Genomic DNA, 18,959 nt, shown 5'->3' on the forward strand with positions numbered 1-18,959 from the left:
ATCCCCTTGCCTAATAAACAATAACCATGTTGTCTACCTGCATTGCCACCTTGAAGGATCTATGGACTTGGACTCTCAGGTTCCTCTGTTCCTCAATACTCCCTAGGACCCAACCATTCATGATATACTGTATGTCTGAGCCATAGAAATATGGCATAACCAAAATGCATAACCTCAGTTGCTCAGATTAAACTCCATGTGCTGTTTTTCAGCCCATTTCACCAGCATGTTGATATCTCTCTGCAGCCTAACTCTGGCAATCTTTGTGTCATATGCAAACTTACTGATCATGCCTCCTTCATCCACATCCAAATCATTCACATGTATTTGGTATTAGTATTGATTTATTATTGTCACTTGTACCGAGCTACAGTGAAAAGCTTGTCTTACAAACGGATCGTACAGGTCAATTCATTACACAGTGCAGTTACGTTGAGTTAGTACAGAGTGCGTTGATGTAGTATGGGTAAAAACAATAACAGTACAGAGTAAAGTGTCACAGCTACAGAGAAAGTGCAGTGCAATAAGGTGCAAGGTCACAACAAGGTAGATTGTGAGGTCATAGTCCATCTCATTGTATAAGGGAACCATTCAATAGTCTTATCACAGTGGGGTTAGAAGCTGTCCTTAAGTCTGGTGGTACGTGCCCTCAGGCTCCTGTATCTTCTACCCAATGGAAGAGGAGAGAAGAGAAAATGTCCCGGGTGGGTGGGGTCTTTGATTATGCTGGCTGCTACACCAAGGCAATGAGAGGTAAAGACAGAGTCCAAGAAGGGGAGGCTGGGTGTCTGCGTTGTACTGGGCTGTGCCCACTACTCTCTGCTGCTTCTTGCGGTCTTGGGCAGAGCAGTTGCCATACCAAGCCGTGATACATCCAGATAGGATGCTTTCTATGGTGCATCGGTAAAAGTTGGTGAGAGTCAAAGGAGACAAACCAAATTTCTTTAGCCTCCTGAGGAAGTAGAGGCGCTGGTGAGCTTTCTTGGCCGTGGCATCTACGTGATTTGACCAGGACAGGCTGTTGGTGATGTTCACTCCCAGGAACTTGAAACTGTCAACCCTCTCAACCTCAGCACCATTAATCTAGACAGGTGCACGTACACCACCCCCTTTCCTGAAGTCGATGACCAGCTCTTTAGTTTTGTTGACATTGAGGGAAAGGTTGTTGTCATGACACCATTCCACTAAGCTCTCTATCTCCTTTCTGTACTCCGACATTGCTGTTTGAGATACAGCCTACAACGGTGGTATCATCTGTAAACTTGTAGATGGAATTAGAGCAGAATCTAGCCACATAGTCATGAGTGTATAGGGAGTAGAGTAGAGGGCTGAGGACGCAGCCTTGTGGAGCACCAGTGTTGAGAATAATCGTGCCGGAGGTATTGCTGCCTATCCTCACTGATTGCGGTCTGTTTGTTAGAAATTCAAGGATCCAGTTACAGGAGGAGGCACTGAGTCCTAGGTCTCAGAGTTTGGTGACAAGCTTACTTGGAATTATTGTATTGAAGGCAGAGATGTAGTCAATAAACAATAGTCTAACATATGTGTCTTTACTGTCCAGATGCTCCAGAGCTGAGTGTAGGGCCAGGGAGATGGCATCCGCTGTAGACCTGTTTTGCCGATAGGTGAATTGCAATGGGTCCAGGTTGTCTGGTAGGCTGGAGTTGATGCGTGCCATGACCAACCTCTCAAAGCACTTCATGATGGTGGATGTCAGAGCCACTGGTCGGTAGTCATTGAGGCATGTTACCTTTGCTTTTCTTTGGTACCGTTTTGTATTACAAACAACAAGGGTCCTAGCACTGATCCTTGTGGGATAACACTAGTCACAGGCATACAATCGAAGAAACAACCGTCAACTATCACCCTCTGTCTCCCATTGCCGAGCCAATTTTGGATTCACTTTGCTAACTTGGCCTAACGTAGGCTGTAAACTTTTGAACCAGTCTTTCGTGTGGGACCTTGTCTAAGCATGTAAATCTCATCTACTGCCCTGGTCTCATTGATGCACTTTGCTACCACTTCAAAGAGGTTAATCAAATCGGTCAGCGAGGATCTGCCTTCACAAAGCCATGTTGGCTGTTTTTGATTATTAAGTGATCATTACTCCTCTCCTGCAGAATTTTTTCTAGTTAGTATCTTCCCTATTATTGATGTTAGGCTCATAAATCTATAGGTACTAGGCTTTTCCCCACTGCCTTTCTTGAAAAGGAAGACCATGTTTGCTGTTCTTCAGTCATCTGGTACTTAACGCGTCCAGCGAAGATTTGAAAATCTTGAGCACCTTTGCTCCATCCGCTGTACCAGCCAGGATCTCCCAGTGGCCAGCCATTCCACTTTTCATTCCTACACTGACATGTCTGTCCACAGCCTCCTCTACTGCCAAGTGAAGGCTAGATGCAGATTAGAGGAACAGCACCTCATATTCTGCCTTGGTACTCTCCAATCTGACGGCATGAACATCGATTTCCGGTAACCACCCCCTCTGTCCACCCCTCCCCTTTTTTTCCCCATCCCACCCTCTCGATCTGCTCATCACCCACACATTCCTCCCTCCAGTTCCCCCCCTCACCTCCTTCCCTTTATTTCATGGTCCACTGTCCTCTTCTATCAGATGCCATTTTCTTCAGCCCTTTGTCACTTCCACCTATCACCTCCCAGCTTCTCACATCATTCCCACTCTCCGCCTCCCTCACCTGCCTATGAACTCCATCTCACCTGGATCCACCTATCACCTGCCAGCTCTTGCTCCACCCCTTCCTCCCCCACCCTTTTATAATGGCTATCTCCCCTCTTTCTTTCCAGTCCTGATGAAGGTTCTCAACCCAAGATGTCAACTGTCCACTTCCCTCCATAGATGCTGCCTGACCCGCTGAGTTCCTCCATCATTTTATGTGTTGCTCCAGGTTCCCAGCATCTGCAGTCTCTCTTGCGTCTCTTTATTTATGGAGACCTACACTAGGTTTTCACCTACAGCTTGACTGAATTCTCCAACAAAAAAGCCTATTTCCTTTGTGAATATTTCTGTGAAGTCCAATTTAAGGCCTTTATTACTTTATCTTTCCTTTCTCATAACCACTTTAAAATGCATAGAGTTATGGTCACTATTTCCAAAATGTTTCCCTACTGACACTCCCTCTACTTGACCAGCTACATTCCCCAAGATAAAGTTCAGTAATGCTCCTTCCCTCATAAGTCTATTTACATACTGCGTCAATGAGCTCTCCTGGACACACCTCAAAAATTCTGCCACCCCTGAGACTTTAATGTTAAGGCAATCCCAGTTAATGTTCAAGAAAGTTGCTGGAATACTTTAAGTCCCACACTTCTTTTGTCCTTTACTTAAGCACTATCCAAATTGATACTGGTGCAATTGAAGTCTTATAATGCCGTCATTCTGACAGTTACTCCTAATAAACGTAATAAGTGATTTCCTATAGATTTTCTCTCTTCATCAAATAACGAGATAGAGTTAACCTACAGTGTGAACTCCCAAATGTGAAAGCTCCCTCTTGTTATTCTAGAGGTAGAAATTCTCAAGGATGCATTCTCCATAGCACTTCAGCACTTTCCTTAATCTCTAATGCAGCCTCAAATTTCTGTGCTGACCCCGTTTTCCCTCAACTTCACTCTCATCTGCCTCTGCCCAGGCCACAGCCCACCTCCCTCTCTGCCCAGCTTTCTCAGCCTCCCCCACCCTCATCGCTACCTGGGCCTCACCTGCCTTCCCCCCCACCACTCCCCCCACTGCCTATCCCACTTCCTCCTCCTTCCCTTTGCCTGTGCCCACCCCCTCCCATCTCCCTACCCTCCCCCACACTTGCTGCCCTACCCCCAATTCCCCCAGCCCCCACCGGCCCCTCTTGCCATGTACGTTCATATTCAAATTAGTTAGAATCAGAATCAGGTTTACTATCATTGACCTATGTGGTGAAATTTGTTGTTTTACAGCAGAAGTACAGTGCAAGACATAAAAATTACTATAAGTTACAAAAATAGTGCAAAAGAGGAATAATGAGGTAGTGTTCATGAGTTCATGGACCTTTCAAAAATATGATGGTGGAGGGGAAGAAGCTGTTCCTGAAACGTTGAGTGTGGGTCTTCAGGCTCCTGTACCACCTCCCCGATGGTAGTAACGAGAAGAGGCCATGTCCCTGATGGTGAGGGTCCTTAATGACAGATGCCGCCATCTTGAGTCACCGCATCTTGAAGATGTCTTCGTTGGTGGCGAGGGTTGTGCCCGTGATGGATCTGTCTGAGTCTACAACCCTCTGCAGCCTCTTGCAATCCTGCACATTGGAGCCTCCGTACCGGGCCATGATGGGAATGCTCTCCACCGTACATCTGTAGAAATTTGCAAGAGTCTTTGGTGACATACCAAATCTCCTCAAACTCCTAATGAATTAGAGCTGCTGGTGTGCCTTCTTCATGATTGCATCAATGTACTGGGCCCAAGATAGATCCTCAGAGATGTTGACGCCCAGGAATTTAAAACTGCTCACCCATTCCATCACTGACCCATCAATGAATACTGGTGTGTGTTCTCCCAACCTCCCCTTCCTGAAGTCCACAATCAATTCCTTGGTCTTGCTGACGTTGAGTGTGAGGTTGTTTTTGCGACATCACTCAACCAACTGATCTATCTCACTCCTGTAAGCCTCCTTATCGCCATCTGAGATTCTGCCAACAACAGTGGTGTCATCAGCGAATTTATAGATGGTGTTTGAGCTGTGCCTAGCCACGCAGTCATGAGTATAGAGAGAGTAGAGCAGTGGGCTAAGCACACATCCTTGATGTTCGCCTGTGTTGATTGTCAGCGAGGAGGAGATGTTACTACAGATCCACACTGACTGTGGTCTCCTGATAAGTAAGTTGAGGATCCAGTTATAGAGGGAGGTACAGAGGCCCAGGTTTTGAAGCTTGTTGATTAGTATCAAGAGGATGATGGTTTGAATGCCGAGCTGTAATCGATAAACAGCAGCCTGCCATATGTTTTGCTGTTGTCTAGATGCTCCAAAGCCGAGTGGAGAGCCAGTGAGATTGCATCCGCTGAAGACCTGTTGTGGCGGTAGGCAAATTATAGCGGTCCAGGTTCTTGCTCAGGCTTAGAGTTAATTCTAGCCATGACCCACCTCTTAAAGCACTTCATCACAGTAGATGTGAGTGCTACCGGGTAGTAGTCGTTGAGGCAGCTAACCCTGCTCTTCTTGGGCACCGGTATGATTGCTGCCCTTTTGAAGCAGGTGGGAACCTCCGACTGCAGCAGTGAGAGGTTGAAGATGTCCTTGAACACTCCAGCCAGTTGGTCAGCACAGATTTTCAGTACCCTGTCAGGAACACTGTCGGGGCCCAACATCTTGCGAGGGTTCACCCTCTTGAAGGATGTTATGACGTCGGCCTCCCAGACAGAGATCACAGGGTCACCAGATGCTGTGGGGATTCACGCAGGTGTAGTGTTATTCTCCCTTTCAAAGCATGCATAAAAGGAATTAAGCTTATCAGGGAGTGAAGTATCATTGCCATTTATGCTGTTAGGTTTCGCCTTATAGGAAGTAATGGCATGCAAATCCTGCCATATCTGTCATGTGTCCGATTGTGTCTCCAACTTCACATGGAATTGCCTTTGCTCTCACAATGGCCTTCTGTAGATCGTACCTGGACTTCTGGTAGGGTTCTGGATCACCAGTCTTGAACACCACAGATCAAGCCCTCAGCAGACTGTGAATCTCCTGGTTCAACCAGGGCTTCTGGTTTGGGAAAAATCAGAATGTTCTCGAAGGCGTACACTCATCCACGCAGATCTTGAAGTCGGTGACAGCTGTGGCATATTCATTCAGATCCGAAGGTGAATCCCTGAAAAGGGTCCAGTCCTGTAAACGCTCCTCCACCTCCCTTGACCATACCTTTGCAGTTCTCACCACTGGTGCTGTAGCCCTCAGTCTCTGCCTATGTGCTGGGAGTAGAAGTACAGCCAGGTGATCAGACTTGCCAAGGTGCGGGTGGGTGATGGCACAGTAATCGTTCTTGATGGTGGTGTAACAGTGATCGAGTATGTTGGCTCTTGGTTCTGCAGGTGATATGTTGGTGGTAGTTTGTCAGAGACTTCTTCAAGCTGGCCTGATTGAAGATAGAAGCACGATGATTGAGAAGGCATCAGGGTGCGCTGTCTTGTGACTGCTGATCACGGTGCTCAGCTCCTCCAGTGCCAGCTTGACATTTGCCAGGGGTGGAATGTATACCACTACCAGGATGTTGGCGGAGAAGTCCCTCGGCAGGTAGAGGGGACGACACTTGACCACCAGATGCCCCAGGTTGGGGAATAGGACTGAGACAGAACCACCACGTATGTGCACCACAGTGAGTTAACCATGAAGCTAACGCCACTGCCGATGCCGCCATCTGGTCCATGCGGTGGATGGTGAAGCCCTCAGGCTGGAGTGCTGTGTCTGGAGTACTGGGGGTGAGCCGTGTCTCTATGAGACGTGATAACAGAGGCCCCAACACAGACTCCTGGGGCACCCCACTAGTCACGGGCCTCCAGTTGGAGAATTGACCTTCAACCATCACCCTCTGTTTCCTGTTATCGAGCCAATTCTGAATCCATCTCGCTAGCTCCTCCTGAATCCCATGCAATCAAGCCTTCCAGATCAGCCTGCCATGTGGGACCTTGTCAAAGGCTTTATTAAAGTCCATATAGACAACATCCACTGCCCTACCTTCATCTATCCCCTTAGTTAGCTCTTCAAAAAAAACTCCAAAAGATTGGTCAGATATGACCTCCCATCTACAAAGCTATGCTGACTATTCCTGATCAGGCCATGACTATCCAAGTGATGGTAGATTTTGTCCCGCAAAATTCCCCTCTAGTGACTTCCCTACAACTGAAGTCAGGCTTATGGGCCTGTAGTTCCCTGGCCTGTCCTTGCTACCCTTCTTGAACAATGGAAGAAAATTAGCCACCCTCCAGTCTTCTGGAACTTCGCCAGTGGCTAACGATGAAGCAAATATCACTACAAGGGCCTCCACGATTTCTTCTCTGGCCTCCCATAAGGTCCAGGGGTGCACTTGATCAGGCCCTGGGGATTTGCCCACCTTAATGCACTTCAAACATGCAAATAACTCCTTCCTCGTAATATGCATATGATGCAAGACCTCACTATTTATTACCTTCATTTCACTGCCATCCATGATATTCTCCTTAGTAAATACCAAAGAGAAATAGACATTAAAAATCTCGGCCATCTGCTGCGGCTCCACACATAGGTGGCCCTGATGGTCTTCAAGTGGACCTAGTCTCTCCCTAGTCACCCTTTTACTGTTAATATAACTGAAGAACCTCTTGTAACCTTTGTGTCCCCGCTCCAGTGTCTGTCTCTAACTTTATCCTTTCCTCTCCCCATCTGGCTCCATCTGCCTCTTTACCTTATCTGCTTCCACCTATCACCCACAGGCTTCTATCTCCCAACCGCATTCCTCCCCCATCCCCACCTGGCTACTTCTGCCCAACATTTTTCACCCCTCGGCACTATCTCACCCCTCCCCTTTTCCTCTTAATACAATGTCTATCTTCCCTCTCCACTCTGTCTTGATACAAGGTTTCGATCTGAAACATTTGAAAATTCCTTTCCCCCCCCCACAGATGCTGCTCAACCCACTGAATTCCTCCAGCTGTTTGTTTTTCTTTGTTCCAGATTCCAGCATCTGCAGTGCCTTATGTCAACTTTTGTTTTGGTAGGAACCTGAAAGGGCTGTGAACCATGCTTTACCAGTCCTTTAATTTGGCTAAATAGAAGTAGTAGCTTCTTGGGCATGGGTTCATTCTTGCTAAATTGCTACTTTGGTATGGTTCTTGCAGTGTATGAATAATATTGATGAAGAAGGTTAGGTAATTTTTCTTGCTACAACTATTCTTGAAATTGAAGAGTTTAGAACCATGGAACAATACAGCACAATAAAGGCCCTTCGGCCCACCATGTTGTGCCGACCTTCAAACCACTCCTAAGACTATCTAACCCCTTCCTCCCACATATCTCTCTATCTTAAATTCCTCCATATGCTTATCTAACAAACTCTTGAAGTTGACCAACATATCAGCCTCCACCACCACCCCAGGCAGCGCATTCCATGCACCAACCACTCTCTGAGTGAAAAACCTCCCTCTGATGTCTCCCTTGAACTCCCCCCCCCCCCCCCCCCCCCCCATTACCTTAAAGCCATGCCCTCTTGTATTGAGCATTGGTACCCTGGGAAAGAGGTGCTGGCTGTCCACTTTATCTAATCCTCTTAATATTTTGTATACCTCTATTATGTCTCCCCTCATCCTCCTTCTCTCCAATGAGTAAAGCCTTAGCTCTTTTAGTCTCTCTTCATAATCCATACTCTCTAATCCAGGCAGCATCCTGGTAAATCTCCTCTGCACCCTCTCCAACGCCTCCACATCCTTCCTATAATGAGGCGACCAGAACTGGACAGTACTCTAAGTATGGTCTAACCAGAGTTTTGTAAAGCTGCATCATTACTTCGTGGCTCTTAAACTCGATCCCACGACTTATGAAAGCTAACATCCCATAAACTTTCTTAACTACCCTATCCACCTGTGAGGCAACTTTCAGTGATCTGTGGATATGAACCCCCAGATCCCTCTGCTCCTCCACACTGCCCAGAATCCTGCCATTTACCTTGTACTCCGCTTGGAGTTTGTCCTTCCAAAGTGTACCACCTCACACTTCTCCGGATTGAACTCCATCTGCCACTTGTCAGCTCAGTTCTGCATCCTATCAATATCCCTCTGTAAGCTTCGACAGCCCTCCACACTATCCACAACACCACCAATCTTTGTGTCATCTGCAAACTTCCTAACCCACCCTTCCACCCCCTCATCTAAGACATTAATAAATATCACAAAAACTAGAGGTCCCAGAACCGATCCTTGTGAGACACCACTAGTCACAGCCCTCCAATCTGAATGCACTCCCTCCACCACAACCCTCTGCTTTCTACAGGCAAGCCAATTCTGAATGCACACAGCCAAGCCTCCCTGGATCCCTTGGCCTCTGACCTTCTGAAGAAGCCTTCCATGCAGAACCTTGTCAAATGCCTTACTAAAATCCATGTAGACCACATTTACTACACTACCCGCATCAATCTTCCTGGTCACCTCCTCAAAGAACCCTATCAGTCTTGTGAGGCAAGATCTTCCCTTCACAAATCCATGCTGGCTGTCCCTAATCAGTCCATGATTCTCTAAATGATCATAGATCCTATCTCTTAGAATCCTTTCTGGCAGCTTACCCACCACATACGTAAGGCTCACTGTAATTCCCTGGACTATCCCGACTACCTTTTTTGAATAAGGGGACAACATTTGCCACCCTCCAATCCTCCGGTACCATCCCCGTGGACAACGAGGACTCAAAGATCCTAGCCAATGGTTCAGCAATCACCTCCCTAGCCTCACGAAGCAGCCTGGGGAATATTCCGTCAGACCCTGGGGACTTATCTGTCCTAATATCTTCTAACAACTCCAACACATCCTCTCTCTTGATATCTACATACTCTAGAACATTACCCTTACCAACACTGTCCTCAGCGTCATCAAGTCGCCTCTCCTTGGTAAATACTGAAGAGAAGTAATCATTGAGAACCTCACCCACTTCCACAGCTTCCAGGCACAGCTTCCCACCTTTGTCTTTAATCGGACCTACCTTTATTCTAGCCTTCCTTCTGCTCTTCACGTACGAGTAAAACGCTCTAGGATTCTCCTTAACCCTACTTGCCAAAGCCTTTTTATGTCCCCTTCTCGCTCTCCTCAGCCCCTTCTTAAGTTCCTTCCTTGCTACTCTATATTCCTCATGAGCCCTATCTGATCCTTGCTGCTTACACCTTATGTATGCTGCCTTCTTCTTCCTAACTAGTTTTTCCACCTCTCTTGTCACCCATGGTTCCTTCACCCTGCCATTCCTTCTTTGCCTCACTGGGACAAATTTATCCCTAACATCCTGCATGAGATCCCTGAACATCGACCACATCTCTATAGTACATTTCCCTTCAAAAATGTCATCCCAATTCACACACTCAAGTTCTTGCCTTATAGCCTCATAATTTGCCTTTCCCCAATTAAATATCTTCTTATCCTCTTTGCTCCTATCCCTGTCCATGACAATTCTAAAGGTTATGGAACAGTGGTCGCTGTCCCCCAAATGCTCACCCACTGAGAGATCTGTCACCTGACCCCATTCATTACCTAAAACGAGATCTAATATGGCATTCCCTCTAGTCGGCCTGTCAACATACTGTGACAGGAATCCGTCCTGGACAAACTTAACAAACTCCGCCCCGTCTAAACCCTTGGCACTAAGCAGGTGCCAATCAATATTTGGGAAGTTGAAGCCTCCCTTGATAATAATCCTGTTATTTTTTCATCTTTCCAAAAACTGCCTCCCAATCTGCTCCTCAGTATCCCTACTGCTACCAGGGGGCCTATAGAATACTCCCAGTAGAGTAACTGCTCCTTTCTTGTTCCTAACTTCCACCCATATTGACTCTAGAGAAGATCCTTCTACATTATCCACCCTTTCTGCAGCTGTAATATTGTCCCTGACCAGTATCGCCACCCCCTTCCTCTTCCCCCCCCCCAATCCCTTTTAAAACACTGAAAACCAGGAATATTCAGTATCCATTCCTGCCCTGATGTCAGCCATGTCTCTGTAATATCCACAATATTGTAGTCGTATGTACTTATCCAAGCTCTCAGTTCATCTCCCTTAGTCCTGATGCTTCTTGCACTTAAGTAAATGCACTTTAGCCTATCCGCCTTACTACTTTTATAGCCTGTACTCTGCTTCTCCTTCCTCAAAGCCTCTCTACCTGTTAGATCTGACTTTTCCCCGTCCCCTTCTTCTCTGACCTACTCCTCTGGTTCCCATCCCCCTCGCAAACTAGTTTAAACCCTCCTGAACCACTCTAGCAAACCTGGCTGCAAGGATATTGCCCCCCTCCCCCTCAAGTTCGGGTGTAACTGTCCTCTCTGTACAGGTCCCACCTTCCCCTGAAGAGATCCCAATGATCCAAAAATCTAATACCTTCCCTCCTGCATTTTATTTTTAACTTATCCATTATTGGTGAAGCATCTTAAGGTGGACTTAGATAGTCATAGAGCAGGGAAACAGGCCCTTCAGCCCAACTCGTTCGTGCAGACTGTGTTGCCCAATGAGCTAATCCCATCTGTCCATGTTTGGCCCATAACTTTCTAAACATCTCCTATCCTTGAACTTATCTAGATGGCTTTTAAACATCGCTAATGTGCCTGCCTCAACCTCTATTTCTGGCAGCTCATTCCAAATACATGTCACCCTTTGCATGAAGAAACTGCCCCTGATGTCCCTTTTAAATCTCTCATCTGTGATCTTAAACCTATGTCCTCTTGGTTTTAGCACCCCTTCCCTGGAAAAAGACTATGTGCTTTCACCCTATCTATGGCCCTCGTGATCATATATACCTCTCTCAGGTCACCCCTCAATCTCCTACATTCCGGGGAATAAAATCCTAATCTACGGAACCTCTCCTTGTAACTCAGGCCCCCAAATCTAGGCAACATTCTGATAAATCTTCTCTGCACTCTGTAGTTTAATAGAATCCTTCCTATAACAGGGTGACCAAAACTGTACACAATACTCCAAGTGCGGCCTCATTAACGTCATGTATATCTGTAACTTCCCAACTGCTATACTCAGTGCCCTGACTGATGAAGGGCAGCATGCCAAACACCACCTTCACCACCCTATCTATCTGTGACGCCACTTTCAACAAACCATGCGGTACTCCTTAGTCCCTCTGTTCCATAATACTCCCCAAGCCCTATCATTCGCTGTATAAGTCCTACTCTGGTTTGATCTCCCAAAATGCATTTATGCGGGTTGAAAGCCATTTGCAAATCCTCAGCCCACATACCTAGCTGATCAAGATCCCCCTGTAATTTTTCATAAGCTTCTACACTGTCTACAACACCACTTATTTTAGTATCATCATGCCTTGTACGTTCACTTCCAAACCATTTATATAAATTCCAAACAACAAAGGTCCCAGCACCAACCACTGTGGCACACCACTAGATACAGGCCTCCAGTCTGAGAAGCAACCCTCTACCATCACCCTCTGCTTCCTACCACTGAGCCAATTATGAATCCAATCCGCTATCTCCCACTGTATTCCATGCAATCTAACCTTCCAGACCAGCCTGCCATGAGGGACCTTGTCATTAGCCTTGCTAAAGTCCATATAGACAACATCCACTACACTACCCTCATCTACCTTCTTGGTTACCTTCTCGAAGAACTCCAAGAGATTTGTCAGACGTGACTTCCACGCACAAAGCCGTGCTGACTGTCCCAAATCAGATCCTCTCTCTCCAAATGTTGGTAAGATTCTGTCCCTCAGAATCCCCTCCAGCAATTTACCCACCATCAATGTCAGACTCACTGGCCTGTAGTTTTCTGGCTTGTTTTTGCTATCCTTTTAAAACAATGGTTCCACATTAGGCAGTCTCCAGTTCTCCAGAACCTTAGCTATGGCTAAGGATGAAGCAAAAGTCTCTGCAAGAGCCTCTGCAATTTCCTCTCCATCTTCCTACAAGATCTGAGAGTGCACCCGGTCAGGCCCAACTATAGGGTAAAAAAGTCTTTCGCTTTCCCATAAATCAACAGATCCTTGACTAATTCTTTCTTTGTGAGAAGTATGCATTAAGGTTTTGTTTAATAATGAAAATAGAAAATTCTGGAAATACTCAGGAGGACAGGCAGCATCCATGGGGAATGAAACAGACATGTTTCAAGTTGATGACCTGTCATCAGAACTGGGAAACTGAGAAAAGAACGATGTACCTAGAGGGAGGAGGGCTAGAGAAAACAAAGGAAAAGTGTGATTGGAGAGAATCCGGATGACAAAAGTGCTGTTGGTGCTGTCTATGAGAGGGTGGTGAAGGTTTGTTAATCATGGCTGATCTTTTTGGAGGATGTGTAAATAGAGGGAAATGAATGAAAGAATGAAAAAACAACCCTGCAACTGAGACAGTACTTTCCAGCAGCTGCAGAATTTTCTGCTTTGAGAAATATGTTTTATAACTAAATATATGTATATCTTATTTGTCCATTATAGATACTGAAAATATTCGTTGACAATCCTTTTGCCATTGTGCTTCTGAAGCAAGCTACATCAGTACGCTGTTTAGACATGAGTATGTCTCGCAACAAACTGGCTGTGGTGGACGAACACAACACATGTCTTGTATATGACTTAAGTACCAAGGAACTTCTTTTCCAGGTATGTTAGGTACAATCATGATGTAATATCACCTTCAGTTGTGTGTTGTAACATACTTGTCCTCAGTTGTAGACCGGTAACTGTAAAGTTACTTCCTGTTCTGTCCCTGACCCATTTTCTTTCCTCTGTTACAATCTGTCTCCTCATACTCCTTTCTTCCATGTCCTTCACACTCACCTTTGTTGCAAGTGCGAGGAAGTTGTGGATTTGATCAACATTAAGGTTAAGAACAAAGTAGTCAGTTGATTATCTTGCTCATCTTCCTTCTCCAGCCAGTCAGGCCAAACCTTTCCAGTTGCATCTAGTAACAGCATTTTGGCCAGCTAGAAGGTAGTTGATTGAGTGGTTAAAAACAATGTGTGACTGAGGTCAGATTGTAGTCGAAAGTAATGTGCAACTATCCTCCACTGATGATATGTTTCTGAAGGAAATTACCCTGTTTTATGAGGTTTCCTTTCCTCTCAGTTTTCTAACTGTTTAACTTTGTTTGAGTCATAGTTGTACAGCACTGAAATGGGCCCTTCGACCCACCATGTCCATGCCAGCCATTTTTGTGCATCTACACTGATCCCATTTGCCTGCATTAGGACTGTATCCTTCTATGCCTTTCCTATTTAAATTTCTGTCTAAATGCCTCTTAAACATAGTAATTGTATCTGATTCACACCACCACCTCTGGCAGCACCTTTCAGGCAATTCAAGTACTCTTCTAGACACTTCTTTAATGCTATCAGTGACTCTTGCTTCCACCATTCTCTCAGACAGTGCATTCCTTTTTCAATCTTTTTATTAAATCTCAAATTAATACACATAACAATAGTAATTATACACGTGGTGCGAAGAGATCGAGATTACAATAACAGTTAACATACAAACATGGAGTAAAATATATAATCTGAACCTCCCAATTTCCTATTAAATGAACATGATACAAAAGAATTTGAAAAGAAATTTGATTATATGAAAAGAGAACCCCAAAAGTAAAAAAGAATCATAACAAAACAACAAAAAAAATAAAAATAATAAACAAAAGCAAACCAAAAACTGCAAAAAAAAAAGCTGGGCTGTCATATTTCTTCAGTTGAAAAATATTATTATGTGGTTAGCTCCGCTCCTCTATATTCAAATAGAAGGTTATTGAAAGGGATTCGAAAAGGGTCTACTTACATCATATGGAAAGACTGAATAAATGGGCTCCAAACTTCCTCAAATTTAAGCAAAGGATCAACAGTACCACTCCTAATTTTTTCTAAGTTTAAACATGTTATAGTTTGAGAAAACCATTGAAAGGTGGTAGGAGGTATAGGATCCTTCCATTTAAATGGAATGGATCTCTTGGCCATTAATGTAACAAATGCAATCATACTACAAGCTGAAGTGGATAGATGGCCAGAATCCATCATTGGTAACCCAAAAATTTCAGTAGTAGGATGAGGTTGTAAATCAATATTCAGTACAATTGAAATAATATTAAAAATGTCTTTCCAATATTTTTCCAAAAGAGGGCAGAACCAAAACATATGTGTCAGGGAAGCCACCTCCGAATTACATCTACCACATATAGGATTTATGTGGTGATAAAAACGGGCTAACTTATCCTTAGACATATGGGTCCTGTGAACCACCTTAAACTGTATCAAAGAGTGTCTAGCACACATTGAAGATGTATTAATTAATTGGAAAATTTTCTTCCATGTCTCTATAGGTAAAAGTATCTGGAGTTCTCTTTCCCATTCATTCTTAATTTTATCAAGTGTCTCTAGACGTATTTTCATAATCAGATCATAAATTATTGCTATCAAGCCCTTCTGATAAGGATTAAAACCTAAAATTTTTTCTGTAATTTCAATTTTATGTGGTATTGGAAAAGTAGGTAAAATAATTTTTAAAAAATTTCTAATCTGTAAATATCGAAAAAAATGTGATCTAGGCAAATTGTATTAATTAGACAACTGTTCAAAAGACAAAAGACAATTATCAATGAATAGATCACAAAAGCATGTTATTCCCTTCATTTTCCATAAAGAAAAAGCTAAATCAATTCTAGATGGTTGAAAGAAAAAATTGGATTGGATAGGACTTGATAAAATGAATTTATTCAATCCAAAAAATTTATGAAATTGAAACCATATTCATATTGTATGTTTAGTTATTGGGTTAATCATTTGTTTACTCAATTTAGTAAGTGCAAAGGAGAGCGAGGCTCCTAAAATAGAAGCTAATGAAAACCCTTGCACTGACTCATACTCAAGATACACCCATTGGGGACATTGAATTACATCTAAATCTTGTGTCCAAAATATTAAGTATCTAATATTAATTGCCCAGTAGTAAAATCTAAAGTTAGGCAAAGCCATCCTTTTTTAATTTCTGTAAATATTTCTTACATAACCTTGGGTTTTTATTCTGCCATATATATGAAAGAATTTTAAAATCAATAATATCAAAAAAGGATTTTGAGATGAAGGTTGGAACCACCTGGAATAAATACAGAAATTTAGGTAAAATAGTCATCTTAACCGCATTGATTCGACCAATCAATGATAGAGACAATGGGGACCATTTAGTAAGCAATTGTTTAACATGATCAATTAAGGGTAAAAAGTTAACTTTGCATAAATCCTTATGCTTCTTGGTAATTTTAACACCTAAATAAATTTAAAAAAAATAAGTAAAATAAGTCACTAATCTAAATGGTAATTGCCTGTGGATTCGGACTTGCATATTTAATGAGAAAAGCTCAGTCTTATTAACATTTAATCTATAGCCAGAAAAAGCACTAAACTGAGCAAGCAATGATAATGCTGCAGGAATGGATTTCTCAGGGTTAGAGATATAAAGTAACAGGTCATCTGCATATAATGATATCTTATGCGTCCCATTTCCGCGAGTAATACCAAATATGTTAGAAGAGTCCCGAAAGGGTTCCAAGGCAATATCAAATAGTAAAGGACTTAAAGGGCCGCCCTGTCTAGTGCCTCAAAAAAGCCTGAAAAAGAGGGATCTCTAATTATTAGTAAGTACTGAAGCCAAAGGTGTAATATATAGCAATTTAATCGCTGATATAAAATTTGGGCTAAAATTAAATTTCTCAAGCATGTTAAATAAATATTCCCATTCGACTCTGTCAAACGCCTTCTTGGCATCAAGCGAGATGACACATTCTGGAATTGTAGTTGAAGGGGTATATACGATATTCATTAACCTCCTAATATTAAAATGCAAATACTGATTTTTAATAAATCCTGTCTGGTCGTCAGAAATAATTTGTGGAAGTATATTTTCCAGTCTAGAAGCCAATATTTTGGAAAAAATTTTGGAGTCCACATTCAATAAAGAGATAGGTCTGTATGATGCACATTCAGTAGGATCTTTATCCTTTTTAAGAATTAAAGAGATAGATGCTTCATAAAAGGATTGTGGTAACTTACCTACTGATAGGGCATCTTTAAAAATTTTACCTAACCAAGGAGAAAGAAGATCAGAAAAAGATTTTAAAAATTCAACTGTATACCCATCGAGACTAGGTGTTTTACCCGAATTCATTGAAGAAATTGCTTTCTTTTATTTCTTCCTCCGAAATGGGTGCATCTAATGTTAAACGTTCGTTAAGTGATAATTTCAGAATCTTCAATTTCCTTAAAAATTCATGCATTAATGTAGAATCCTTGGGAAATTCTGATTGATATAAAGAAGTATAAAATTCTTGAAAAGATTTATTAATTTGATCATGGTCAACCGTCCAATTACCATCTTGTTTACGAACTTTAATTATCTGATGCTTAGTGGAAGCAGCTTTCAGTTGGTGGCCAATAATTTACCAGATTTATCACCATGTATATAAATCTGACTCCTAGTTTTGAGTAGTTGATTTTCAATTGGAGATGTTAATAACAAATTGTGTTGCAATTGAAGTTCAATTCTCTCTTTATAAAGCTCCAAATTAGGAGCAACAGAGTATTTTTTTTATCAATTTCTTTAATCTTATCAACCAATATACGTAATTCATTATTAGTTTGTTTTTTCAATCCAGCAGAGTATGAAATAATTTGACCACGGATATAAGCTTTAAAGGTATCCCATAATATCCCACTGGAAATTTCTTCCGTAGAATTAGTCGAGAAGAAAAAGGAAATCTGTTCTTTAATAAAATTAACAAAGTTTAAATCTTGAAGTAGAGAAGAATTGAGTTGCCATTGTCTGGCACCGGAGGCTACGTCCACTAATTTGATTGATAGTTTCAATGGCGTGTGATCAGAAACAGCAATTGCATCATATTTACAGTTAATAACAGATGGAGCTAATCGAGAGTCGATAAAAAAGTAATCAATTCTAGAGTAGTTGTGATAGACATGAGAAGAGAATGAAAACTCTATCATATGGGTGTAGAAATCTCCAAACTTCTAAGATTCCGGAATCAACTAAAAAGGAGTTAATAAGAACAGTGGATTTGTTTGGAAGTACCTGATTCAACGCAGACCTATCCATCGAAGGGTTTAAACAACAGTTGAAATCTCCACCCATAATCAACATATATTTGTTTAAATTAGGAAAAGATGGAAATAAATGTTTAAAGAACTCAGGATGATTGCCGTTAGGTGCATAAACATTAACTATAACAACTTTTTTGTTATGAAGTAAGCCAGTAATTAATGAAAATCTACAGTTCGGGTCTGAAATTTGTTTCATAATGAACAAATGAAATCGAGGAGTCTATAAAAATAGAGACTCCGTTCACCTTCGCTTGTGAATTAGAGTGAAACTGTTGACCCCTCCGAAATCTAAAAAAGCACTGATTATCCTCTCTCCTAATATGAGTAAAAATAGAGAGAGAACAATACAGCACAATACAGGCCCTTTGGCCCACCATGTTGTGCTGACCTTCAAACCACTCCTAAGACTATCTAACCCCTTTCTCCCACATATCCCTCTATCTTAAATTCCTCCATATGCTTATGTAACAATCTCTTGAACTTGACCAACGTATCAGCTTCCACCGCCACCCCAGGCAGTGCATTCCATGCACCAACCACTCTCTGGGTGAAAAATCTCCCTCTGACGTCTCCCTTGAACTTCCCACCCATTACCTTAAAGCCATGCCCTCTTGTATTGAGCACTGGTGCCCTGGGAAAGAGGTGCTAGCTGTCCACTCTATCTACTCCTCTTAATATTTTGTATACTTCTATCAGGACTCCCCTCATCCTCCTTCTCTCCAATGAGTAAAGCCCTAGCTCCTTTAGTCTCTCCTCATAATCCATACTCTCTAATCCAGGCAGCATCCTGGTAAATCTCCTCTGCACCCTTTCCAATGCCTCCACATCCTTCCTATAATGAGGCAAACAGAAATGGACGCAGTACTCTAAGTGTGGTCTAACCAGAGTTTTGTAAAGCTGCGTTAATGCGTTTAAAAACTGTGTAAAGCTGAATTTTGTAAAGCTGATAAATAATCTGGGCATTCAATCTATGAAAAACTTTAAAAATCTTCTTCCGCTTAATTGGATGATTTAAACCATTCGTATTTCATGAAACAAAATTAATCATATTATCCATTTTAATTAACTAAAGCATATGGTATGTAAACGGTTAACCTTGCTGCACAGGAGATTCATTAATAGGACGAGGAAAAAGAGTTCAAAGAGGAG

The 18,959-nt window shown here is 42.7% G+C and overlaps 1 protein-coding gene across 3 annotated transcripts in view; it reads left to right on the forward strand.

Moving 5' to 3' along the window:
• ift122 (intraflagellar transport 122 homolog (Chlamydomonas)) overlaps positions 1-18,959 on the forward strand; it is a 163,510-nt gene that overhangs the window by 49,844 nt on the left and 94,707 nt on the right. For all 3 annotated transcript variants that reach the window (XM_052017942.1, XM_052017940.1, XM_052017941.1), the window contains one exon: positions 13,153-13,317. In XM_052017942.1, coding sequence (XP_051873902.1) covers positions 13,153-13,317 — 165 coding nt within the window. The remainder of the gene's footprint in view (positions 1-13,152; positions 13,318-18,959) is intronic.

The sequence above is a fragment of the Pristis pectinata genome, chromosome 6 (assembly GCF_009764475.1).
Source record: "Pristis pectinata isolate sPriPec2 chromosome 6, sPriPec2.1.pri, whole genome shotgun sequence".
Lineage (NCBI taxonomy): Eukaryota > Metazoa > Chordata > Chondrichthyes > Rhinopristiformes > Pristidae > Pristis > Pristis pectinata.